The 27,295-nt window shown below is 40.8% G+C and overlaps 1 protein-coding gene across 1 annotated transcript in view; it reads left to right on the forward strand.

Moving 5' to 3' along the window:
- Nucleotides 1-373: 373 nt before the first annotated feature.
- Nucleotides 374-27,295, forward strand: part of TRPC3 (transient receptor potential cation channel subfamily C member 3) — a 69,886-nt gene continuing 42,964 nt past the window's right edge. The window contains exons 1-3 of the mRNA XM_031466597.2: nt 374-588; nt 20,282-21,053; nt 27,052-27,240. Of these exons, the coding sequence (XP_031322457.2) occupies nt 374-588; nt 20,282-21,053; nt 27,052-27,240 (1,176 nt within the window). The remainder of the gene's footprint in view (nt 589-20,281; nt 21,054-27,051; nt 27,241-27,295) is intronic.

Here is a 27,295-nt window from a genome sequence, read left to right on the forward strand (position 1 = left end):
GCAAGTGATGCTGTCGGAGACAGGAGACGGGCACCGAGGAGGCATCGCCCTCGCAGCCGCGGGGCGGGAGAGCCTTTCCCAGCACCAGCTCCCGGCTCGGCCCCGGGCTCCCTCCTCGCAGCCACGGGCGCAGCGGCTGCCCCCACGGTTTGATGGTGGGCGGCGGCGGCGACTCTGCTTTGGTTCCCGCCTCTAACTGCTCGGTCTCGGGCCGCACGGTTCGGTCTTCCTGCCTCTCGGCCCGGGCCCGCCCGGGACTGCAGGAGCCGCGGGAAGTGGGGAAGGGGCGCAGCGGGAAGACCGCGCGGCGGCGGCGGCGGCGGCGGCGGAGGCCAGCAGCCGGCATCCCGGCGCTGGGGCCGCGGCCGGAGCGATGTCCACCAAGGTCAGGAAGTGCAAGGAGCAAGCGAGGGTGACCTTCCCCGCGCCGGAGGAGGAGGAGGAGGAGGGCGAGGACCAAGGCGCGGAGCCGCAGCGCCGCCGGCGGGGCTGGAGGGGCGTCAACGGGGGGCTGGAGCCGCGCTTGGCGCCCTTGCAGCGGGAACCTCACGGCTACTGCCCGCCGCCCAGCTCCCCGGGGCCCGACATGTGAGTACCCGGCCGGCCGCGGCCCCGCGCCTCGAGAGGACAGGGCTGGGGCGGGTAGGCTCGCCCCCGGCGGTCCCGTAATGTATCCCGGACCCCCAGAGCCCACCCTCCACGACAGTTATATTCGGGGCGACTTGAGGGTAGACCTAGGCCGGGGTCTCGCCCCCTTGGTCCTGCTTTGTGGAGGGACTTGGGGGGCCACCGAAGGCGTGGCAGGGGTCTGTGCCGGCTCGAGCCTCGAGCGCTCGGAACAGCCCCGCCGACTGACACGACGGATGCCAAACAAGCTTTCCAGTAAGCGGACGCCTGCTCTCCTATAACCAAGGAGCCGCGCACCGCTACCCCATAGTCGGAGGACCCCGCGGATAAAAGGACCCCGGGGTCCCCGAGCTTACCCCGGGAGGTCAATGAAGGGGAAGGTGTGCTTAGACCCAGGCGCGCACTCGAATCCCGACCTCCTCCGCGGCGTCCAGCGTGGCCCCACCCTGGGAACCCGAGTCGCCTCAGACGCTCCGGGCCGTCGAGAATGAGAAGGGAGGGGACCGTGTGCGATACCGAGTGTGGGCTGAAGGTTTGCCCTGTCGCCTCTTTTCCCGACGGTCCATTTACAGTCGGGGGGAAAACTGGAGCCGAAGCCCCAGCGGGTCTCTCGGGGAGAGAGTGGGCGCGGGGCGGCCTCCGGAACTTGGTTGTAGTTCCCAGGCGGCTGAGGGTCAGTAGCTGTTTCTTTTTTAAAGGAAGGTAGAGGTCGGCGCTTTAATGTGTGAGGAAGAGCAACTTTTTCTTAATTTCCAGATCTTGGAAGTAGCCTTTAACCAGCTGCGAGACGCAGAGAGATGAAAAAGAGGGTGGTTAGTTGTATAGGGGTGCATGCTCTTTATTTCTTTTGTCACGTACCTTGGGCGTGTCGCGAAGTTTACTGTCTTTATTTTAGGAAGAACGCACGGATAGGTAGAGGACTTGGGGCCAGTCTTGGCGGGCGGCACTCACCGCCTGGGCCGGGTAACTAATTTTCCCGGGAAGGGACGGAGGTTCTGCAGCGCCCCCTGCTGCCCACGTGCTGTGCATAGCCCGCGTGCGAGACCTCTGGGGCGACCCCGAACCGACCTGATCTCGTGCTGCTTATCTGGCTCAGAGCCCGCACCTGGCTCGGCCGGACTTGCTTACAGAAAACAGAAATCAGTGTCCGGGAGTAGATCGCCTAGGGAAGGTCTCTGATTGAAAATGAGCAACGCATGCAGACGAGGTTCAATTACTGCTGAAGATTAGCCTGGAGTGGAACAGGCCCAGGAAATGGAGGGAAGGTATGTCCTTTGGGATTAAAGCGCGGCTAGCTCTCTTCCCGCCTCACCTAAGGTTTTAAACAGATTGTCCATTTTTCCGTTTGCCAGTTTGGTTTTTTTGAATTTCTTAATTCTTTTATTGATTTGTTTTTTTGTTTTATCTTAAATCCCCACTAAAAGGGACACCAGAGCATTCTTATCTGAGGAAGTAGGGCGAAGCAGAGGTTCCACACTTTGCTTTTTGAAGCTTGAGGTCAATTACACAAAGCATTGGGACAAATTCTATTGTAGACTTGCTGTCTAACTGGTAATAGAACGAACATTTTTCCTATCTGCCGACTTTACAAAATTCAACAGGTAAATGTAGCGTACTTATTTTGTGAAGCGACCTAGAAGACCCAGTCATTTGGAGGAGACACATGTTAATAAATGTTCTTTCTGGAAGCAGGGCAGCAAGCTCTTCATGTTTCTTTGCGTCCTGTCACTTGGTAGCCTTAGAGACGCACTTAATATCTGTAGCACAGATTAGCTCTTTATTCCATCTTTGAGTGGAATATGGCCACAGTTTAATAGCCCAGAAAGTGAACATACACTCCTAGGATGGAAATGGAGAAGGATACCCAGTTTACCAAAGCCCCAGGGTCATTTTCAGTAGGCAGAACAGAACAGCCGAATTTAACATTCAGCAAGATGAATCCCACTTTTAAACCACAAAGATTCCTTAGCAGAACCCTGTTGCTCATTTCACTGCTCCATGTTCTAGTATTCCATTCAGAAATTTTAAACAGACTAGCTTAGGAAGGAAGTGTCATCTGCTTTAGCACTAACAAGACTTTTTTTTTTAATCCTTTGCTAGAACTCTTAATTCAACCATTGATTCAAACCAAGACTTCCTTTTTCCCAATTGTTTTGCAAACCTAGGACCAAGAAGTATGTTACTGGCAAGATGAATTTATTCTTGAAGTTTTTGGTTATTAAATATGATTGATGAACTCCAAAAGCATTTGAAGGGCATTCTTGTGAATTTTCATTCAAAGACATTTCTTAAGCATTTACATGTGCCAAGTGCAGACTAGGAACAACAAGCCATAAAGACAAGTATGACAACTTTACTACACTTGAGGACTTTTAAGTCTCATAAGGGAGAGGTTGAAATGAAACTGGGCATGATCAATTGTACTATTAGTTAGAATACATTTGTGCATAAATACATACATCAAGGATAGAACTATGAAAAGTCAAATGCAAAGGAGAAATGGGCAACATAATGTTGTGGAGAAATCAAGAAAACCTTATGAGCCTTAAAAGATAAATAGGATAGGAAGCAGAGACAGAGTGGATAATTAATCCAAGCCCCCCTGCTTCCAAAATGCCACACATGTCCAGAGAATATTAACTGAGTTTTGTTGGAACACAGAGCATGTGTAGGAGAGCAGTGAGATTTAGCTGGATGTGTTAGTTTGGGGAATTAATGTAGAGGATCTTGTGTGTCAACGGAGGCGGTAGGGAGCCATCGATTGTTTCATAGCAGCAATAGTTTGATCAAAGCCACTCTGCGGACAGGATGGATTGAAGTGGCAGTTGGCAGAATATGAATAAATAAATCAGGGGGCTATCGTAGCTGTCCAGGCTAAGATTAGGATCTGTAATAGTGTAGGACTGATGGGGTGGAATGGAGAGGGAACACACAGATGGAATCTATGGGAATTTGCAACTCCTATCCATGAGGGTTTTAAAGAGAAAGCAAGATCAGAGATGACTTGGTAATTTTGATGTAGATGACTAAGGTCATGAGGTCATTGTTGAAAAGAAAATAATAAAGAGGAGGATCTGATTTTTCAGCCAGTTCTGATAGAAGTGTCAAGCAGGAAGATGAAATGCAAGTTTGAAGCTTGGGAGAATGTGACAGTCTACTGTCTACTGGCATTGTTAGTGAGTTGTATGAGTTTATGATACTATCCCAGGGAGGAATGTGAAGAGAGATACGAAGAGGGGCTGGCTAGTTTTCTGAGGGAATTTTTTTTGTTTGTTTAGAGGGCAGAAAGAAAGAGGAGCAAGCAAAGGACACAGAAAAAGGTGAAGGAGCAGGTGGTACTTAGACAAGAATGCCTAGAGAGAATTTCAATAAAAGGAAAGAATTGACCCAGAATTGGCAAATACTCGGTAAATCAAGAGAGAAACTCACAGGGGAGGGTTTAGCTTAGTAGTAGATTGTGTGCTTAGCATACACAAGGGCTGGGATTTAATCCCCAGTACCTCCATTAAAAATAAATAAGTAAATAAAAACCTAATTACCTCCCTCCCCCAAAGTGGGGAAAAAATGTAAGAGACAAACTTGCGAGTTTGCTTTTAGTAAGAAGAATCAATCCTTTGTATGTATTAACACACATGAACAAAATCATTAGATTTCTCAGCTGTTATCTTTAGGAGAGAAAGGCTTCTGGAAGAGTGTATTTTGTTTAGTTTTTCTTGTGCTGCCAAAAATTTGTCATAATAAAAGCAGTAATTTGTGTTTACGTAATACCTCATGCTGTCATTTATACAAATTAACTTGAGTTACACCTCTTTAAAGCAGGTTTTGTCATTTGGCAAATGAGAAAATTGGTACACAGTGATGTCAAGTCAATTTCTAAAGGTTATTTAGCAAATCAATAATAGAGCTTCTGTAGTCAATATAGTGTTATTAACTATAGTCCCCATGCTCTACAATAAATCTCTATAGATTTATTCATCCTATGTAACTGTAACTGTGTACCCTTTGACCAGCATCTCCTCATTTCCCCCCACCTCTCAGCCTCTGGTAACTACAGTTCTACTCTGCGTCTTATGTATTTGACTTTGTTAGATTCCATGTATAAGTGAGATCATGAAGTTTTTTTTCTTTCTGTGTCTGGCTTATTTCACTTAGCCTAATGTCTTCCAGGTTCCTTCATATTGTCACAAATGGCAAGATCTCCTTTGTGAAGGCTGAATAATATTACATTGTATACACACACACACACACACATGGTTTCTTTTTCTATTCATCAGTAGGTGACACAAGTTTTTTCCGTATATTGGCTGTTTGCTAAGAGAGTAGGTTTCAGGTTCTCTCATTGCACATACACACAAAAGGTAACTATGTGAGGAGATGGACAGTTAATTACCTTGACTGTAATAATCATTTCACTATGTGCAGTTGACCCTTGAACAATGCAGGGGTTAGGGGTGCCGACTCCCCTGCACTGTCGAAAATCCCTGTTTAACTTTTGACTCCCCTAAACTTAATTACTAGTAGCCTACTGTTGATCAGAGCCTTGCCAATAGCATAAATAGTTGATTAACACATATTTTGTATGTTATATGTATCATATATTGTATCCTTCAATAAAGTAAGCCAAAGAACATGTTATTAAGAAAATCCTAAGGAAGAGAAAACACATTCACAGTATTGTACTGTATTTATTGATACCATAGGCTTATGTCATCTGTTACAAAAGGACTCATCTGTCACAAAAGGATTCATCTGTCTGTCAGTATCTACATCAGTATCGTATTGTATGATACAAAACACTGTAGGTATTATACATATGGCTAACACTAGACATCAAAAATGAAAAAATAATTTGAAAAATTCATAATTTTTTGCAGGTATAATGTACATGCATTGATAACAAAGAAGTAGCAATATGATTGCTTTATGGTAGCCTGGTGTAATCCATACGGTTGCTTCACTAGCCTAGAAACTAATGAATGAACCATTATAAAATTTTTACAGCACACAGTATTACCATGCCATATTCATAATACAGTATTGGAAACATTACTACTTTTTCTTTAAAACCAATTACCTGTGATGCTAGATTGATAGACAGTTTCTCCAGCTGAGAGAGAGAGGCAGGCATACTAAATAGTAATGTAATTCTTTGAAAACAAAGTTATAAAACAGTAAGAAAACTAACATTACTATTATTAAATTTATTTTAAGTATATTATTTAATTATTTAAATATATTTAATTACTTAAATATATTATTATTAAATATCACTCATCTTATGGCTATGCAAAGATAGACTAGTATCTCTATATATTTTATTCATTTGTGACATGCCTAACTTTTTCTTAGTATTTTCAATGTTTCTAGGCTACATGGTTTGTCTGTGAGTTTTTTCAAATTGTTGTAAATCTCTAAAAGTCTTTCCAATATATTTATTTTAAAAATACGTGTACAGGTGAACCCACACAATTCAAAGCAGTGTTGTTCAAAGATCAACTGTATATGTATATCAAATCGTCATATTGTATACTATAAACATATACAATTTCTATTTTGAAAATTATGTAAAATAAAGCCGCAGAGTGACTTGATGATTAAAAAAATAGAGCTTTTGTTGCTCAACTTTGTATGACAAGGGATCTGAATTTGAGTACACAGTGCCTTGCATGCCAGATTTTCTAGCTGGATGTTAGTTTCTGTAGTGCTGGCCTTGTGTAGATGTTCCAGTCTAGGCTTAGCTTGGCTGTGGGACTGAGAACACGTTGCACGTGTTGGATTGGATTTCAGGTTAGAAGCAGCACTTCTCTCCCGTGGCTGGAGTGGAAATCAGAGATTTGCCAAGTCACTGTTGAATCTTCAGGGATAGGAATTTGAACTTCAAGGATTAAAGTCAGACTATCATTATTAAGGAAGAGGCAGGTTTCTCCATAGTTATAATTTTCAAGAATAGCACAGCACAGCATTAGACTTGAGACCTTTAATCATCAGATACTTTGAATTATATTTTTAGTTTATCCCCTAGAGTAGTAATTTTACTATGTACAATGTAGAGTTGTCATGTTGGTTTGTTGTAAATTATTTTCGTATAATATTGAAATAATGCATGAATATAGTTTTAAAACTTAGTGCTAAAAAAAGGCTTACAAGAACAACAAGAAGCTCATGGCAGTTCCCTGGTTCCCTCCCCTTTTCTTCCTGTTCTCTATTTCACTCCACTTTCAACTCCTTTCGGTATTGCTACTTTGTTTTTCATGTATTTTAGATGTCATCAGTAGTCTTAAGTAAGAATTTTCACTCACTTATACCTTTCAGTCTCCCCGATCCTACACCACATGGTTTATCACAGTTTTGGGGTAATATCTTCCTTAACGTCTTCCTTATTATGATCATGTAACTGTCACTCACTGCTAAGTCAAGTTGTGTAGTATGATTACGTTTCTTTTCTTTTATGGTTAGTTGTTTTTCTTAGAGAAAATATTTGTCCCATCTTGTTCTTGCCTCTTTAGCTAAATCTTTTACAGTCTCTGACTGCGTGTGTTTTCCTGAAGACATCTCTTCCAAACCTTCTGACTTCCCTTGTTTGTGGACTTTAACTCCCCTTGCCCTCCCCATGAATGATCTCTTCATTAGTGCTGTTCTGAAATGTCAAGATATGGGTCTTGAAATGCCTTGATATGGGTCTTTTTTTCATTCCATGAATTGGACATTTGGTAAACCCTTTGGTGAACCCTCTCATTATTTAAAGCTTATGCCCTTTGATTCTGGGAAGCTCTCTTGTATTATTTCTTTAATTTTTCCTACCTGCTATTTTCATTCTTCTTTCTGGAATTCCAACTATTTGGATGTTGGGTTTCCTGATCTGATACTCTAGTTTTTGTATCTGTACTATGGTGTTTTCCAGTGGTTGTTTTTTCTGTTCTTCTTTCTGAGGTATTTCCTCAAATATATTTTCTGACTCTTTCACTAATTTTTTTCAATTTTATCTATTATATTTTTCATCTCTAAAACTTTGTTTTAGTCTTATGAGTATTCCTTTGTTATAACATTCTTTCTTATTTCAGAGATACAGTATTTTTAAAAAATTTCTCAGGGAAGGAAGGATTAGAGGATAGTACACCTGGCTGCTGGTATTCTGGAACTAGCCAGGGACCCCCTGTTCTTAGTTCCTACCCTCCCCTGGACCTGGTATCCCCACATTTAGAGAATCTTTTTAGTTTCCCCAGAGATTTTGTTTCCTGTATTTCTTATAGGGAGGTGAGAGTGTTGTCACTTGGTCATATCGGCTGGGGGTTAGTGATCCAGTGGGAGGGTTACTACCTACTTCTTATACAAAATTTCAGCCAATTCCTCCATTTTAGGCTCCTGCCTCATCTCTACTTTCTGAGACTTCTGCCTTCAGTTTCTGAGTCTTTTCTAGTATTGGGTAGATTAGCCTGCTTTTTGTCACAGGCACTCTGGTTGGACCTTCTTTCTTTCTGTTAAGTCCTTCACCATTCTTCCAACTCATCTCCTTTTTGTACATTGTGGAGTGGGGTTACACATGTCTCCTGGTTTTGTGGAAGATGAAATTTGTGTTCTTTGTTCTCTGTGTTGTTTAGGCGGGTAATTTTGGAGAGGTGAAGGGGTGAGAAAGGCCTTTATTCCATCATCTTGAAACAGAACATCCCTACAATTCTGTTTTAGGTGTTCATTTAAGTCCAAATGATGACAGTATTATTAATAGAACCAAGATTGCAGACGGAAGAATATTCTTAATTATGATTGATCCTAATAGGCAAATGGAATTGACAGTAATCTATTCAGTGTGATTTTGGAGGAGGGGGAGCAATTAGATATATTTATTTATTTAATGGAGGTACTGGGGATTGAACCCAGGACCTCATGCATGCTACATATGCACTCTACCACTGAGCTATACCCTCCTCCTATACAGTGTGATTTGAGGATCATCTGACACCCTCCACCTAAAATTATCTTAGTACCATACTTCCTAAATTTAACTCATATAGAATATTTTGAAGAAGAATAGAATGTTTGAGTTTATCTAGTCTAGAATGTTCTTTTACAAGTTGATAAACTGAAGCTGAAGGTTGCCATTGAATTCACAGCAGCTGCGGGACATCTGAAATCTCCATATTCCTAGAACTGCAGTGTTTACACTGTGGCCCCTTTTGGGTTAAGCATTTCTTTCTTCAACGAAATTTTAAATGCATTTACTCCTAGGAGGAGCAACACAGGAGACTACTAATTATTACTAACTCATTTATGAGATTCAATTAATTCATCATTTCAATTTGACTACTGATGGGAGATCAGCTTGAGAAAGTTTGAGCTAAGTAGGAGGACTAAGAATGGGGGGAAAGAGAAAAGGACATCTCAAGGCACAACTGTCCCCCTGCCAAATACCATTTACAGTTTTCTATTTTTTAATATCGAAGAGGTGAAAGGATCCTAGACATCATCAGAGGACTGGGTTAGAATTTTAGAGGTTTTTCATTACTGTGCTAGGATAGCAAAGGTCTGTCTGTTGTGTTCTCTCCTTCTCTCTAAAACTCCACAAGAAATGTAATGGGAGGAAGACAGCTTTTTACAGAGCTCTCTGCTCTTAATAGGAAGACTTTCAACTTCCTCGCCAGAGATCGAGATCGACCCCCTTCAGGTGATCAACACTGCACAGTGTTGTTCTGGCAGGGGAGCCAGATTAGTGGCCTGTTCAGGGTGAATACAGAGGAATCTGGCCCCATACAGAAGGTCTGGTAGTTGAGAACTACGGGTGGACAACTTCACACTTGTGCATTAGGGGCCCAGCAGTGACTTTATGAGAATATTTAGGATTGTTATAGCATTTTGTCTTTAGCGTCTAGAGCAGAGATGTTTCTCTTCACTTATCTAGTCAAAAAAATTCCTCTATTCAAAAGAAAACTCCCCTCTTTTCTTTGCACTATTCAAATAAGAGGTGACAACATGGATTTGGTCCTGGACCTTTTTTAAAATGAGATTTAAATGTCCATAAGTGTGTGACCTGTTAAGGAAAGAGCATGTCAGTACTAAACACTGTACAGCAGTTTTGCATTTCTAAATACATTTTGTCAAATAGGACTGATGCATATGGATTCTCTGTTGAAAAGCAGGTCACAGGGTGATGAGATGGGAGCAAGCATCTGAAAACCTCAGACTTCTGACTTGAATATGGATGATACTGATAGAAACCCAGATCCTTTTTCTTCTAATAATATTAGAGATTTATATATATTTATATAATTGATAGTGACTAATGTATTTTAAAAGCCAAATGTGAACTTATCTTGGGTCAGTAGAGGTTTTTGATTTTATTATTGAGTTCATTTGTCTCAGTTCTTGTTCAGTTATAGACTGAATTTGTATTTCACTTGTAATGTCATTGTCTCTAATCTTCCTGGAATAATAGAAATTAGTTGTAGAAAATATTGTTTAATAAATGATTTTCTTTTTGAAGATAAGCTTAATTATTATTATAAAAGCTTATTTTAAAATTTTTATTAAAGTGAAGTTGATTTACAATGTTAGTTTTAGGTATAAAGTAAAGTGATTCGGTTGTACATATACATACATATATATTTTTCTCTTCAGATTCTTTTCCATTATATGTTATTACAAAAAATTTAATATAGTTCCTTGTGCTATAGAATAGGTCCTTGTTGTTTATCTATTTTATATATGGTAATGTGTGCCTGTTAATCCCCAACCCCAAATTTATCCCTTTTCACCCTATCCCTTTTAGTAACCATAGTTTGTTTTCTACGTCCATGAGTCTGTTTTTGGTTTGTAAATAGCTTGTAAAAAGCTTATTAATTCTATGATTTATCCTCTGTTTGCCCTCAGATTTTCCTGATAAAACGTAACTTTATGTAAGACCAAAGTCAAGAGATGTTAAGATTCATCGATTTCTTTGCATGGTGTAACTAAGAATCGATGAATGTGATTAAGCATAAATCTGCTTCAAAAGAAGAATGATTGTTTACATTACTTTAATTTCTGATAATTAATTTATATTAAAGTATTCATGACATTACTCCCAGTTCCCCTCCATCACTACTTCCACACATTATATGTGACCAAGGGTATTCATTAATCTGAAGAGGAAAAGTGTCTGTTCCCTAGGTCTTCAGTCTTAACAGTTTAAGGACACATGCATCTGTGCCTCCAACAGATGAATCTTCATCAGTCATGTACTAAAAGCCAGGCATACAGAGATACAAAGAGACAGCTTCTGCTCTTATGTATGTTACAGTATTGTTGAGGAAACAGGCACGCAAGCAGACAATTACAAAGCAATACAACAGTCAGTTCAGTGGCGTTACACACAAAATGCAGTTCCTGGAAACAGAAACATCTACGTTCTAGAAGACATTTGCTTCAATGCCTTTTGGGGCATATTCGTCAAGAACTCATGCCATCAATGGTTAGGGGTGCTCACCTCTGCTCTCGGTGGACTTCTAGAGGGAGCAACACACTGTTACATGGCTCTTTTGCTTTTCTGGCCTTAATGCTGAAGGGTCTGGCTGCGCTTTCGTGTGAGGGGTGACAGGGAAAGCGACAGAGAACGGGGACCGGAGCTTCCCTCCAACAACAGCTTCTTGTCTTCGACTTAGTCATTAGGGCAGATACCAAAATTAGCAACTGTCTAATAGATTTATTAAAATGATACATGGAGAATTCTGAATATAACACTGGCCATCAGAAACTCTCAGGGAATTAATTACTGTGGAGACCCAAATCTCTCTCTAGACTTGTGGGTGCTGGAATCGCTACATTTTAATTTTTTTCTCATATGGGAATCTTTAGACATGAAAATGATGCCTTCCTGTTTCTAAAATGGAGCGCCTTATCTTGCTGGTTTGGCTGCTGCCATGACAATGTGTTGCTGAGCAGCGCGCGGTGTCGGTAGATGCAGGCTCGCGGCAGGCCGTGTGGGACGTCCCCGCTACACTAGACAGTCGAGCTGATTGGACCACCTTTCTCTAACTTGCACGCTGGTGCGCTTAGGGACTCCTGACATTCTGAGTGTCCCCCCACTGTACTTCTCCTCCACAAATACACAGATTAAGGGATTTTCGAAATGTGTGGTTTTGATGACATTGTTGAGGCTGTTTGTAAGAAGCCCTTTGCTCTCTCCAAGCGCACTCACACGTAGGCATAGCGGGTAGCTATCGGATGTCTCCAGAGGCAGCCGCTTTGACTGACAGGTGCCTGTTTGCCAGGGGAACTGTGGGGTTTGTCTATTTTTTGACTTATCATCTCTGACTTTCTTGTTCTTTGTCAGTGCCTGCTGCTTCCCACCTTCATTAAACTTCCAATTATCACCAGCCCCGATATGGTAACTATCATGGTGGTTGCTCTCACACACCTCTTCCCCCTCCTCTGTGCTTTTCTCACTCCTTACCTTCTGCTTTCTTGCCCTTCACAGAAGGGCAGACTGGATCCTAGCCGGTGGGCACGTTCACTTTCTTCAGCGTGGTAAACTGATTAGACAAAACAATTTGGGTGTTATTCTCATTGCTTTGACTCACATCTACGGTGGTGGTGTTTTGCTTGCTTGCTAGATGAATTGAGTAGCTGTTTAATTCTTCACCTCATTTAAATAAAAGATTTGAGGTGACTTCTTTAATAATGTTCATTTGTTGCTGACTTTTAAACAGCTTGTGATTCAATCCAAAGAGCCATTTTAGTGTTTTTAAGAGAACCAAAATATTCCAACATATAAGCTAAGCATATATTTTAATAATGCTATTTTGACTTGCAACTTGTTATTCATTTTTTTTTTTATTCCCTAGCAACAGCATGGTAAAGTAGAGAGACCCTTGGAGAGAACCTCTGAGCTCTCATTTTCTGATTGTCTACCTTTCAGTGACCTTAAGGAAGTTAACATTCTGACTGAGTCACTTTGTAGATTAGCATCAATTGACAAGTATTTTTGAACTATATTAGGCACTAGCTAAGAAGTATAAAAATTAAGATAGGAAGCATGGAACATTTATCCTCAATCAAATTTAAAGGGCATGGATATCACAGGAGACAATAGTCAAGGAGACAAAAATCAAGGAGCGGGGGGGGGGAGAAATGTATAGATTTATGGGCGGATGCAATATTACAAAAGCTTAGGCTGAAGTAGTCAGGAGTGGTTTCAGAAGGGGTCAAAAGACAACATTTCAGAATGAACAGAACCCTGCTGGTCTTCTAGTTATGACCTGTGAAGCTCTGCCTTGTTTACAGAGGTGTAACGTAAGGTGGACCACAGAAAGTAGGGAGGATTTGCATTGGTGAAGGGCCGGAATAAGGGTATGCCCAGGGATGAAAACAAAAAGGACCATCCCAGAGGCAGGTGTAGCAGGGTCAAGAAGCCAGAAAAGCTTGGATGGGCAACAAGCTCCTGAACTGGTCTTTCTCCTGAACCTCCTGCCCACTGACGAGGAGAGAAAATAATCGACCAGTGTTCAATCTGTGATTTAAATTAGTTTTTTTTTTAAATCTGCTTTATTTTTTGCTTGCTAAACAGACAGTTGTTCTCATTCAACAAGTGAATTAAGCAATCAATAAATTAAGCAATTAAGTTAATTAAGCAATTAAGTAATTATGTGAGTTAATAGGGAAGGAAGGTTGCCCTACATTATCGCAGGGATTTGGTCAACTAGGACAGTGTCTCCCTGTGCGGCAAGCTGGTGTCTAAGGGACTTTGCTTGCTGATTCTTCCCCCCAATCTCTAAAAGGGGTCAGAGTCTCTTTATGGTTTGCATGTCCACTCCCATTTCACTCTAGAGAGATGCTATGAGGTCAATTTCACTGATCTTAGCCTGATACTATAAAGTAAATTTTCTTTTTAAGAAATACTTTTTCATTTGGATAAAATGGCTTGGGCTCTTGGAAAGCTGCCCCTTCCCCTGCTCTTCTCTGTAACATTGGGGCATTGGGGGAGGAGAGCATATGTGTCCCCTGAGGGTGGGTGGAGGGGGAAGGGTGATGTTCTCTTAACAATTCTGGCCTCTGGGCAATATGCATTGCCTATGTGGGTTTGCTTGTTAATGGCAATAGCTTGATCTTGGCTGACTTGCCTTTGTCACCCAGACGTGCCCCCTGGCATATTTAGTTTCAGCTCAGTTCCCACAAGCTACGGAGCTGGGTGCCTGCAACATCCTCTCTCCAGCTCACAGCACCAGTGGTCATCTCTAGTTCTGGTGCAGGCTCCCTGGCTCTCAGGGCAGGGTTCACACTACATGAGAGCAGAGGATGGCTTGAGAAAGCCCATACCATTCCCTGCTTAACCAGGCTGGGCTGCTTCAGATCTACAAATCAAGCAAGTGGGCCAAGAATCCCCCCTCAGTGTTCCTCACCTTATTGGATTCACATCTTGACTTTTACTTCCCTTCTGTTGTTTCTTTCTTCTCACAGGATGGGAGGCATGACGGCACTGCTGTCAAAAGTGGGAGAGCTACCCTGTCTGTGGATGAGGGAGCTCAGCGATCAGGGTGCTTCAGAAGTAGAGAAATAAATTCTTCCTCAAGACAATTCCCCTTTTCCCAAATTCTGCTTGCAAAAATCCCATTTTTCTTGCAAAAAGCTGAAAATTACCTTGATCTTTCTCTTTATGCTCCTCCTCTAAAATTTATCTCCTCCATTTTCCCCCTTAACACACCTACCCAACTCTATACAGCATTCCTCACCCCTGAGGCTGCAAGATGTACTGAGTTAACCAGGGCCAAGATCTCGTATTTGGAAAGGCAAAAGAGAAAAGCATGTTGCTAACTTTTCAAAAAAATATCCTTGATAGCGTAGGAATACCCTTGATAGTACAGAAATAAGCAGAATAATATGTTTATAGGGCAGTGAAGAGTGAATCTGAGGAGCAAGGAAAAGAAGGTTGGTCAGGAAGGGTGGGGCAGGCTGCCAACATCCTTGGAAATCAGCTGGAGGAGCCTAGTACTGTTTTGCTTTTAAGAGAAGTGTGACAGTAAAAGCAGAGTTGAAGAAGCACAGGCTGCTGGGGATGGCCGTTGGGTAGCAAATCTGGAGCAGCAGGAAGCCCTGGAAAGAATAGGAGTCAGACAGCCCCTGGGTTGAATCCCAATTCTGAATTGTACTATGTGGGTCTCCTTGGGCTCTGTCCTTTGAGTTCACTTTTCTTGTTTCTGAAACAGAAAATAATACTTGCTTCATAGCAGTGTTATGAGAATTAAATATGATAGTGCATGAAAAACGTACATATATACCAGGTACGCAGTAAAGTTTGGTTGCCTCCTCTTGTGCCATCTCTGCTGGAAAGCTGTTGTAATAACCCTGCCACGATGTGTTAAAGATCTGGGGGAGAGTGTTGACAATAAGAATTGGAAGGAAGGTGGTCCAGTATAGGAAACATTCCAAAGGAGAAGCTTCAGAACCTTGTGACTGACAGGGTCAAGACAGTGAGTCACAGATGACCTTGAAATTGCTGAGCCTGAATAACTAGCCTGAGATGCAAGTGTTGCGGGGTTTGGGGGGAATGTAGGGAGTACTGATTTAAGGGAGAATGTGAGTTGGGACATTTCAGAGTGACCAGAGGGCAGATAGTTGTACATGTGGGACCTGAAGTCAAGTGACAGGATGAGGCCCGGGAGAAGATTTGGGAACTCAGTTGGACATTTATTGAGCATGTACTCCCTAGGGAGCATTGGGTAATGACAAGTAAAGCATGACTGTACCGTCCAGGAATGTGGGCAGTGGTGGACATAGAAGGGGCAATTTATTCATACTCTATTAAAAAAAAAGAATTTAGAAACCATAAAATAGGCTTAAGACACATGGAATATAGGATAACTGATTTAAAATCTATGTGAGAAATTACTTAGGAGGAGGGGAAAGACTGTGCCAGAAATCTGGGATAGACTAGTGATGGTAGTTGAGCATTTTTAGATCTAAGCCAAATTCCTGGATACCCTGGGCCACAAAAAAAGGTGAGGGTTAAATAGTTCATATTGTTAGATCAAGGGAAGCAAACTCATCTGGAGAGACAGTCTTCTTGATACACAATTCTAGGATGATGTTAGCACTTGAATCCTCATAAAAGGTACAAGAGATGCTATAATGGAAACACTTCTTTAATCCTTTAAAAGCAGTTTTGAAGGAAACATAGTAACCCTTTAAAAATATCAATCCTTGATAAAAGAAAGGGCGTGACATTAAATGGTCACTAGTGAAGGCATTTTGCAGGCTTCTTATTAACTGTGATTCAGGGAAATAGCCTCCTGGAGATGAGATTTGAAGTGGTAATAAAGCATGGAAAACCTAAACGAAGGTAAGGCTGCTTGTCCTCTAGCCAACACTGCTCAAACCCATTATTCCAGCTTTGCTTTTGGCAGGGCCAGTGTGACAAGTGTCTAAAGGCCTACTAATTTGGGCTCATTGACCCAGGATATGTCCATTGCTTTTATATGGGAGATGGTCAGCCTTCAGCGTGCATAGGAATTGCAAAGGATGCTCATTCAAAATACATATTCCAGGGCCCCATCCCTGAGAGATTCTGATTTAGTTCATCTAGAATGGAGCCCAGAAATCTGGATTTTTAACAGGTACTCCAAGTGATCTTGAGGCAGGTGGTCCTCAAGTTACGCTTAGAGAAACACTGTTAGAAGTCAGAGGAGTTGATGGCAAAGTTATGAAAACTGAGGAGTGTTGCTTGTATTTCTGCCTCTGAATAGAATGGAGCAAAAGGATTGCCTCCGGGTACACTAAAATATTTCTTTTTATCTGCTTAAGTGTTTGGATAAGTACTGAGAACCCAAAGTTTGTTTCATAAAGCATGAAAAAATTTTTCTTTGCCTTAAGATGTGTGTTCAGTGTCTTACTCAGCTCGGGCTGTCATAACAAAGGACCACAGACTGGGTGGCTTAAACAACGAAAACATATTTTCTCACAGTTCTGGAAGCTAGAAGTTGGAGATCAAGGTGCCAGCATCATCAGGTTCTAGTGAACGCTCGGTCCCTGGCTTGCAGACAGTTGCCTTCTCTCTGCTTTCTCTTCTTACAAGGGCACTGATTCCATCATAAGGGCTCTACCCTTATAACCTCATCTAACCCCAATTACTTCCCAAAGGCCCCATCTCCAACTACTATATTGGGTGTTAGATCTTCAACATATGGATTTGTGCGTGGACACAGTTCAGTCCATAGCAGTCAGATACTACCGGCCATCCATATCAGCCATGAAGGAGATTGCACATGGCACTTGTAGAGCAATTGATTTAGGTCAGTGGTATTCCAATGCTTTTACCAGAAAGAAGGCTCTACCTAAAGTACCCTTGCAGTTCTGAATGAGTTGACTCATTGGATGGGGATCTACAGGTAAGAAAAGATCTGGCAAAATGATTTTAGTTTTAGCATCATTAAAGTTGAGCATCCTTTCCCATTCACCCTCACTCCTTCCTTATTTCTCATGTTGGAAGAGATGCATTGTCAAGACCAGCTGAGATTTAGGCCATGTTTATGCATTGTGGATGAATTGAATGTGACTCATACCATTTTATCAGTCCAGATTAATGAAGTTTATCTTGATACTGTAAGGAAAATTTTATAAAAAAGACTCTTCTTATGTGGATTCACCATGAAGACAAGCAGCATGGTCAATGCTTTTATTCTGAAATAGCAGTATAATTTGTTCTAATTAAGAAATCTGACTTTACACTTAACTCAGTGTTAGAATCTTTTCAAGACAAAATCAAAATGACTCATGTGACTTGCGTTGTATAGTACTAATCCCACATTTCAGCTTGAATACACAAAATGAAGGTATAGTTTCCAAAAGAAGAAGAAATTCTAAGAAAAAACTTTAAAATACTAAAAAATGCAAAGAAGAAATTCAGGAAAGAGTAATTTCCTAATATTTTGAGATCACATTCTTTTGGAGGAAAAGGTGATGTTTTTATAAGTGATTTTCTTTGTATGTAGCAATCTTAGATAAAAATCCCTATTCCATTAAGATGTGACACTTTAATAATGAGTTTATTTCCCCAAAGATAACTCATCTGAGATTCATTGGAATTCTGCAGATATGTATATTCTGCATATATATTCTCTACTTATAGATAATGTCAGTATATCATCAGTGGTTAAGCACAAAATTCATCATATGGAAATTATACCCAATTGAACAGTACCAATGTGCAGCTTAGTAGCAATTAAGCTACTAATATAACAAGTGAGTACTCACTTATTATAATAAGAATATTTTAAAGATTTTTTAAAAACTCTTGTCACAGCGTTCGGTCTTAAAACAAAGTTCTCTTCTATACAGTCCAGTGAATACTATTTCCCAGTTCTTGTTTACCTAAAAATCGTCATTATACCAACAAAGACACGCACACAACACATGCTTCCACCCAACCTTGCACCTCCTAGTCTCCCACACACAGCACACACTTTACACACTTCACTCTGCACACAACTCTACACACCACACCTATTAATAATAGTCAAGACACATGGCCTTTGTTTAGCTTCAGAAAGATTATGATGTAATGGTTGCCAATATGTACCTATATTTTTAAAAATTTTTGTCAACTAAGGGATTACAATTTTTTAAAATTTAAAGATGATTTTATTTTTTAATAAAAATACTCAAACTATGGTTAAAACTATTCAAAATGTATAAAAGGGTATAAGTGAAAAGTAAAAATCTCCTTCCTCTGTGACTCCTCAGTCTCACTCCCCAGAGCCCCAAGTACAAATACAATGAAAAGCTTCTTATATTGCTTTCTAGAAATTTCTACGTATACATGTGTATCTGTACATATATGTATGGCTATGTATTCATAGAAATGTGTGTGTATATATGAATACTAAATTTAATTTTTAAAAGTTGATCACCTACACTAGTTGAGCAGTTAGAATGGGGGCTAGTCACAGCACTCCCTGTCCTTGGACAAGTTAACAAGCTTGTGTGAGGACTTCTTTGGTTTCCTGACCCCTGTAGGTTTGCTGGCCATGCCTTGGTCTCTATCTGGGAGACCTCTGCCTGTGGCTTCAGTGCTTCTCTCTTAGTTTGGGGCCCACAGGGCTGAGAACTGAGTGGGCACTGGTAACCACCTCTGAGTCCTCCTGCTAGAGATGTCCCTACTGTCCACGCCCAGACCCCCGGGGAGGCCAGTGTCCTCTCTAGTTAGTTTTGAACCCCTGACTATGTGAATATCCTTCTGTCAATGGTAGAAGTTATTTCTGGAATATATATTATAGAAGGAAAGCTCTCCCCACCCCAGCCTTTCACTTTCAATTTGTAACTTTTATTTGTTCTTATTCAAAAGTCAGTAATGTGAAAAGAGCTTAACTGGTACCTTTGGTTTAACTCATGCAAAAACCAAAAATCACATTTTTTTAAGGGAAGTTATCTTAAGCATTTCAGTCAGCAAGAATGTTAGAACTGGGTAAAGATGCAGATGTGTACTTATAATAATAACCACTGAAATAATAAAAATAATCTATTAAAATTATATTGTTTATCTAGCATCATTTTTCAGAGACTCAGAATTTTAAAAAAGCTTTTTATTCATGAGCTCACAAGGAAAATCTGGAGCCCTTTATAAATTTCCATTTTACACTTGGGATAAGGAGGCCCAGGGAAATGAAATTATTTACCCAGCATCACAGAAATTAAAATGTGAACTCAAATTGCTGTACACATCAATTAATGACATGACTTTCATAATGCAGCTAAATCTCAGCTAACATGGTTGGTGTTAGGATTTCAGTGTACACTATTCTGGATGTACAGTTGCTTTATTCACAAAGTAATACTAGTGCTTTTTAAACCATAAATCATACCATCTTCTTTTAGTACAAAGAGGCAATTATATAATATTGGTAATTAAACAACTCTTATAACAAAAGCCAATTATTTCCAAGAATATAATTATTTCCAAGAATATAAATCTAGATACAATTATTCATTTCCAAGAATATAAATATTATTTCCAAGAATATAAATTATTCCCAATTACTTCCAAGAAAATAAATCTAGATACTCTGATTTTATAATTGCTAAATCTTGTCTGTGTCATTGAAAAACTGAATCTTGTAAGTTTTTCGTAAGGGGGCTGGGAGGAGGATACCCTCAAGTGAAAAAGATGACAAACCTGAGATAATACTCGGCCTAAATACTGGTGTGTGTGTGTATGTGTGTGAGTGGTTTTATGTAGTTAAAAACATGCAATGACTTGAGAGGATTGTTCTGACCTAATTCTTGAAAAATTTAACTTCTTCAGCCTTCAAGCCTAGTGCTTTGGTGTCAGGTATCTGCTAGCCCCTGTTTTCAAGACTTCTTAGAGTAGAAGAAAGGTTATTTCCACAAGGTACGATGAGTGTCACAACGGAGACGTTGGTGTCTGGAAGTTGTTTCTATTATTATTCCTTGTGAAAGTCACTTTCTATTGAACAAGAACTCTTGTTCTGAAGGGCTTCCCGCTTCTCTCTGGGTTCAAGCAGCCGTGTTAAGTACAGGTATAAATTTCAGGCGAGTGATGAGTAACTGACCCGGCTGTCCACGAGCCACAGATCTGCGATGGGTGCTGTGGTTGCTCCAGAAATAGCCTGATAATGTGGAGGAAGCAATATGCCTTAATATTCTACAGTCATTTTTGTTCGTTGCTGCTGATTAGGTCCATGGAGGAAAGCCCATCCCTGAGGCGCAAGACGGTGATGCGCGAGAAGGGCCGGCGCCAGGCTGTCCGGGGCCCGGCCTTCATGTTCAACGACCGGGGCACCAGCCTCACCGCAGAGGAGGAGCGCTTCCTGGACGCCGCGGAGTATGGCAACATCCCCGTGGTGCGCAAGATGCTGGAGGAGTCCAAGACGCTGAACGTCAACTGCGTGGACTACATGGGCCAGAACGCGCTGCAGCTGGCGGTGGGCAACGAGCACCTGGAGGTGACAGAGCTGTTGCTCAAGAAGGAGAACCTGGCGCGCATCGGCGACGCCCTGCTGCTCGCCATCAGCAAGGGCTATGTGCGCATCGTGGAGGCCATTCTCAACCACCCCGGCTTCGCGGCCAGCAAGCGCCTGACCCTGAGCCCCTGTGAGCAGGAGCTGCAGGACGACGACTTCTACGCCTACGACGAGGACGGCACGCGCTTCTCCCCAGACATCACCCCCATCATCCTGGCGGCGCACTGCCAGAAGTACGAGGTGGTGCACATGCTGCTGATGAAGGGCGCCAGGATCGAGCGGCCGCACGACTACTTCTGCAAATGCGGGGACTGCACCGAGAAGCAGAGGCACGACTCCTTCAGTCACTCGCGCTCAAGGATCAATGCCTACAAGGGGCTGGCCAGCCCGGCGTATCTGTCCTTGTCCAGCGAGGACCCGGTGCTCACCGCCCTGGAGCTCAGCAACGAGCTGGCCAAGCTGGCCAACATAGAGAAGGAGTTCAAGGTAAGTTGCGCCCTCCACCCGGCTGCCCTGCGCGCTCATCCACTTCCCCACTGCTGCCCGGTGCCTTCCGTAGTTTGCTCCCAAATTAGTTTTGCCCACTGGATTTTAAATCAGGAGGAGTTGGGAGCGTCATTCAGAAATGATGTGATGATCTTCCCCTCTCAGCTGTGGTAAATTCGCTTTGGGAATGGTTATATACTGGATCAGAGAGCCATAATTATAGTGCTACTCGGTGCTCTGGATAAGTGTTAAGTAGAACGTCAGACTTCCCTTTTGTTAAAGGAAGGATTTGGTGTGATCTTCTCCCTTCCAGATTATTCCTCTTTTGTGGTTAGTTATATCGTGGCACCCAGCACAGAAGTTGCATTAGTTTTGCATGCACTGCTTATTGATCTAAACATTTGTATATCCCTTTAGATTGAAAGTCAAGCAGCTAATATAAAATACTAAATGAGTGACTAAAGTCATTTTGTTAATACGACAAAAATTGCCCTCCCTGAAATCCACAAATAAAATCTACAATATTCAGAATGGTGAGCCATAGACATCAGGTCAACCCAGAAATATAAGGACAACTTTGCTTTAACAGTTTTTTTTTTTTAAATGAGTAAAGCTTTTTCTGAACATCATCTCCAGTCAAGTACTGTTACTTATTTTTATAAAAATTATACATTAATGGTAGAAAATTTTAATTTTTATTCAGTTGCTACATCCTGCCATGCATTTTGGATGGTTCTACCTACTAAATCTGAGGCAAAAGGAGATTTCTAGTGCTGGTGAAAGTCAGACTGTTTCTCAGTTCTTATCCACCTAAGAAGATGATCGTAGACATCAATTCCTAGAATTATTCTCTGAATGTTGAGTTATTCTTTTTAGTTTACTGTCAGACCACAGACAGAATGATTATTCTGTTTTTCAGATTGTAGTACAATTTTTCATACTTAAATGAGAGTTACACAAATGCAAATAGCAATATAATTCAAGTAATGGGGTTGAAAGAACATGGTAGGAAAGTTTTGTGGGTTTTTTTTTTTCCCCTTCTATACATACCAAATTCCCTAGATATTCATCAACCTTCATCTTGTCCTAGTGGAGATCTGGCCTTAGTATAATTTTATTAAGTTTTTTTCTGATACAAAAGCTATATATATTTATTATAAAAATTTTGGAAAATGTGGAAAATATAAAGAAGGAAATAAATATCACCTATATCTACCCCTTCTGAAGAAATTCATTGTGTGGTATTTGAAAAGATTTTCTTCTTTGGACCTAAAATGAATTATTATTATTTTTTTTTTGACAGAACTCAGGTGGAGCAAATTTAAAAGTTCAAATTCTGTTTAGAGAGAATAGGAAAGCATTCAGGTAAAAGCTGAAGTGTCATTTTATTTTGACATAGTAATAAAAAGTATAATTCTGAATTTGTTAATTCACTATTCCAAGTGTTACTCAGACCTTGTTTTTATGCATTTTGCTTGCTATATATTGAAAGTCTATAAAAGAGAGTCTAACAAAAGGGACTATTTCCCTACATTATGTTTTAATAATTCATGAAAGATGGTGATGTGTGCAGTTCTGCCCAGAGAAGTCATCTTAGGGAAGCAATGTGAAGAAAATCTGTTATTCATACTTTTCCCCTGAAGTTGGCTAAATCCACACTGATAATACTTAGACTCTCCTCTATCCTGATACAGAGTCACCTCTGATAACCTTTTAAAGGTAGGAAACTATTGCAAAAATGAAGAGGCAAATAGAGGAGAAAACACAACTGAGTTTAAGAAGACATCCATAAAGCTGCCCAATATCTAAGGATATGCAAAAATTACTTAAATCTCACAGCTCCCTTTTCTGAATTATACGGAAAGCATTTGTGTAGCATAACCACCTCTGAGCCAAAATACAGACCATTCTTCGAAAGTTACGGTCTCTAAGGACTACAGGTCTCTGTCCCCTGCCTGAGTGTTCCTTTTCATTCCCATTCTTACCTGTCCTTGTTATTTTTTTCTTATCTGCCTTCCTTTCACCTCTCGGTCCTCTCATCCCACACTCACGTCCATCTGTCAGGGCTTTAGACAGACAGAGAAAATAGTGCTTTCACAGCAAGACCCAGAGATGTGTAGTTCTGAAAGGGCAGGAAGTGAAGCTTATTTCTGAGGCAGGCAGGTCACGTCATTTGCCCTATTCCATGGTGTTCCCTCTATTCTTTCCACTGAGACTTTGAGCTCAAAGTCCTAGCCTTGAAATGAAGAAACAGATCATGCGTTCCCTAGTGAAAAAGGCATGACTTTTTTTTCCCCTTTTCAGACACATATACCTGTTTTATCTTATCCATGGCCTGTAAGATCCAGTATCTCACCTCTCAAATTGCCATCGCTTAGGTGCTTCGGGGAAGGTTCTTAGCCACCATGCAGTTTTCAAATTTCCTTGAAGAGTATAGGAAGCATGGTGCTGAAAACATATGAAGGTCATTACCCCCAGAGATGAACATTCTAGAATATAGATTTAGATAGATTAATGGAGGACAGCTTGGTGACAGGTTATTAAAGAAATATTTTTTGATGTGCAAATGCTGTCTGAAGCTATTCTGAGAAGCAGAATATTGGACAGGATGGACTCCAGGTCTAATCCTCCAAATGTCAGTGGCAAGGAAACTGGTCATTCATTAAACTACAAGAACACAGAGTAAAATTTCCTAATTCTGAATCAATGATGCACTTTTTTGCAAAAAAAATAAAAAATAAAAAGCCATTTGTCTTCCCTATGCCTCAGTTTTCCTCTCTTTAAATTAAAAAAAAAACCAATTTCAACTTATATCACAGTGGGGCTGTAAGGAAGAAGAAAATAAATATATTCCAGAAGCAAGATAGCATCTTATAGCGAGGAGATACTCTAGGAATCGTCTAGCTTTGCAGACTTCTCATTTTACAAATGGGAAAATGAAGGCTGTAGTCAAAGTCCCATCTGCTAAGCCTAGATTTGGGTGCCTTGGGTCCCAATCCTACCTATTCTGACATACTGAGCCTGGTAACAACTGAAGCACTTCTATAGTATTTGATGTGTACCAAGCACACTCAAAGCATGTAATCCTTATGGTAGCAATATTAGATAGGCTTATTCTCATCAGAGAGGCTAAGTTACTTCCACAAGATCACACAGCTCCTAAGTGGTAGAAGCAGTATTTGAACCTAGGCAATCTGGTTTCAGCTTTATGCTTTTAACTGCTGCACTATCTTGTCTCTTTTGTTACTAAGGAGAGGATCTGACAGAACTAAGACTGCTTAGAGCTGAATTTCAATTTTCCTGTTAAGGATGAAAAGAGATTAGAACAATGATTAAAATGATACACAGTAAAGTAAGTGTGCTGAAACCTTGTGATGAGACCCAGGCTTTCCTGTTCTTCCTCTGGCTGGAGCAGATCCTCTAAGTTTCTGCTCTGCCAACTGGGCAGCAGATCCACCTGGTAACTTCATGGAGAACCATGGTAATGGAAGAGTGGCACGATGAGACTAATGAAGGAAAACTAAGTTAAGAGAAAATGATTAGCAAATTCAGACCAGACAAACTGGTCTGAGTTGTGAAGTACCATGAGACAAGACCTCGTGGTAGAGCTAACTGAGTCAGCTCAGGATGCAATGCAGACTTTAGATTGTTCCTTTTGCAACTGAGGAAAGGCTGTCTTTAGTGGAGCTCTCCATCTTTCCCTGGGAGCTCTGCATATATCGGCGAAACAGTACCCCCTAACTGCAATGAAGGAAATCGCCATTACCTCCAGCTCTGATTATTTTCTGTACTTGAGCGACAGACTTCTTCCAGCAGGAGATATTTAAATTGTTAGGAAAACAAAATGTTTTCCTTTTATCTTGGTTACCAGTTTTTTGCTTCTTGACTTATCTTTCAGTGGATGTGAAAAAAACTATGAAGCTTTAAGATCGGACAATTTGCACATTACAATTTTTAAGGATAATGAGTTATAGGGGGAGGGCACAGCTTAAATGGTAGAGTGAGTGCTTAGCATGCACTAGGTCCTGGGTTCAATCCCTGGTACCTCCACTATAAATGAATGAATGAATGAATGAATGAATGAATGAATAAATAAATAAATAAATAAATAAATAAATAAATAAATAAAATTACCTCCCCTCAAAAAAACTAAAAAAAAAAAAAAATAAAGATAATGAGTTAATTAGGTATTACTGCAGAAGTGGTTCCTAAATTTTCTTCAAGAATAGAAAATAGTCTCTTATTTCTGATCAGTGGAGAAATTGCCATCCTATGTTGTACCAAATCTTACAGAACAGTCTGAACTGAAGAGTAACATGAGGAAGTTTCATCTTAAAAAATTGTATTAAAAGGGGAGCTTTATATGGAAACAGACATGGATTTAATACTTCTTCTGGGTGCTATAATAAAATATTTCATTAGTCTTTCAGGAATGGAAGGCAGATGGATATTTAACTGACACTCTGCATAGAAGCCGGAGGCTGAACATTTTATTAATTTTATCAGTTGCATGGTACCAACTTGAATGGAAACCAGAGACTGAAATTTTTATTCATTTTATCTGTTCCCTTATGAGGGGAAAAGGATTAACTGCAACTGTTCTTTATCTGAATTTCCGATATCTGAAATGGAAACTATTCGAGTTTGCATAGCCTTTAAACAGTCTCTCCTCTTCTTGTTTATTTTAGTTGGTGATGTGATTTTTGCCCATCAAATCAAGTTAATTAATTATTTAAGGGGGAAAATGGGAATTCTTCATGTCTTTTCTAAAGTATGAGTTTTGGAAGCCCAGAAATTCTGCTGTGCTGAATATTATTCAGTTATTAGACGTATATAGTATCTTAGGACATGTCGGAACGAGGAATTCCATTTTTCTCATGTGTACCAAATTAGATTATTGTCTGATTAATTTTCTTAATGAGATAGAGTTTTAGTGAAAGCCATACAAGTGGAGCTGGGGGTTGCAAAACTAAGACACTTTCCCAAGAGATGGTCATTGACATCTTGACTGGAACCAGTGGGCTACAAATAGAGCTCCATTCAGAAGGTAACAGGGAATGCTGACAGCTGCCTTCCTTATACCAGTCCATGGCACTATATAAATATGCTAATGAAATTAAAGATTCACAGATTATTTTTAGCAAGGTGTTAGTTCCAGTGGCTTGAAATTTTTTCTCTCAGGTATTGATATTCTGCAACCCTTGAGAATTCAATTACATAGAATCAGACATTTCTCTCCTTCCATTCCTGCAGGACATGATAATGTGCCCTTCAGACAAACAAAGAAAAATACCCTCTATGTTGGTCCCTGTCCATCTCCTTGCATTCTCTGTAAACCGTCATTCTCAAACATAAATGTGTATCAGAAACACCTGGAAAGTGTGCTAACACACATTGCTTGGCCCCACCCTCAGTTTCTAATCTGAACATCTGGAATGAGGTCTGAAAATTTACGTTTCTAACACATGTCCAGTTGCTACTGATGCTGCTGTTCTGAGGACCACAATTTGAGAAACAACGACTCCACCAAGGCAGGGGAAAATAAACTGGACAGGTTATTTTCATGTCTAGTCAATCTTTTATGTCAAATTGCCACTTTAGAAAAATTCTCATTTAAAGAATTTTCATTATAGAAATGGTTTTGTTTTGACTTTAAGAAAACTGTTATCTGATTAAGATACAACTCTTTTCCATCCTTTGGTCTCTCAGCATTAGCATTTAGCCAACATCCCTTAATATAAACCAGCGACTCAGGTGCACACCATTTTCGGAACTGTCTCGTATGGTTGGGCAGGTTGCAGAAGGTCCTGGCTAAAGGGGTGGGTAGGGCCAAACCCAGTCTGTATCTAACTCAACAAACCTTGCAGCCAGCCACCTGCGGGCTGCAGCTTCCTACCAGGAGAAAGGGACACCTTCTCCTAATTCACAAAACTCTGAAACTCTTTCCGTTGCATTAAAGCTACTTCTTTGTATTAAACTCCAAACCTCTTGTTTTTAGAATGACTATCGGAAGCTCTCCATGCAATGCAAAGACTTCGTAGTGGGTGTGCTGGATCTTTGCCGAGACTCGGAAGAGGTAGAAGCCATTCTGAATGGAGATCTGGAATCGGCAGAGCCTCTGGAGATGCACAGGCATAAAGCTTCTCTGAGTCGTGTCAAACTTGCCATTAAGTATGAAGTCAAAAAGGTTAGTCACCTGCTTTCATCCAGCTCTATATTGCAATAAACATGTAATATCAACT

This window comes from Camelus dromedarius, chromosome 1 (genome assembly GCF_036321535.1).
Source record: "Camelus dromedarius isolate mCamDro1 chromosome 1, mCamDro1.pat, whole genome shotgun sequence".
NCBI classification, from domain to species: domain Eukaryota; kingdom Metazoa; phylum Chordata; class Mammalia; order Artiodactyla; family Camelidae; genus Camelus; species Camelus dromedarius.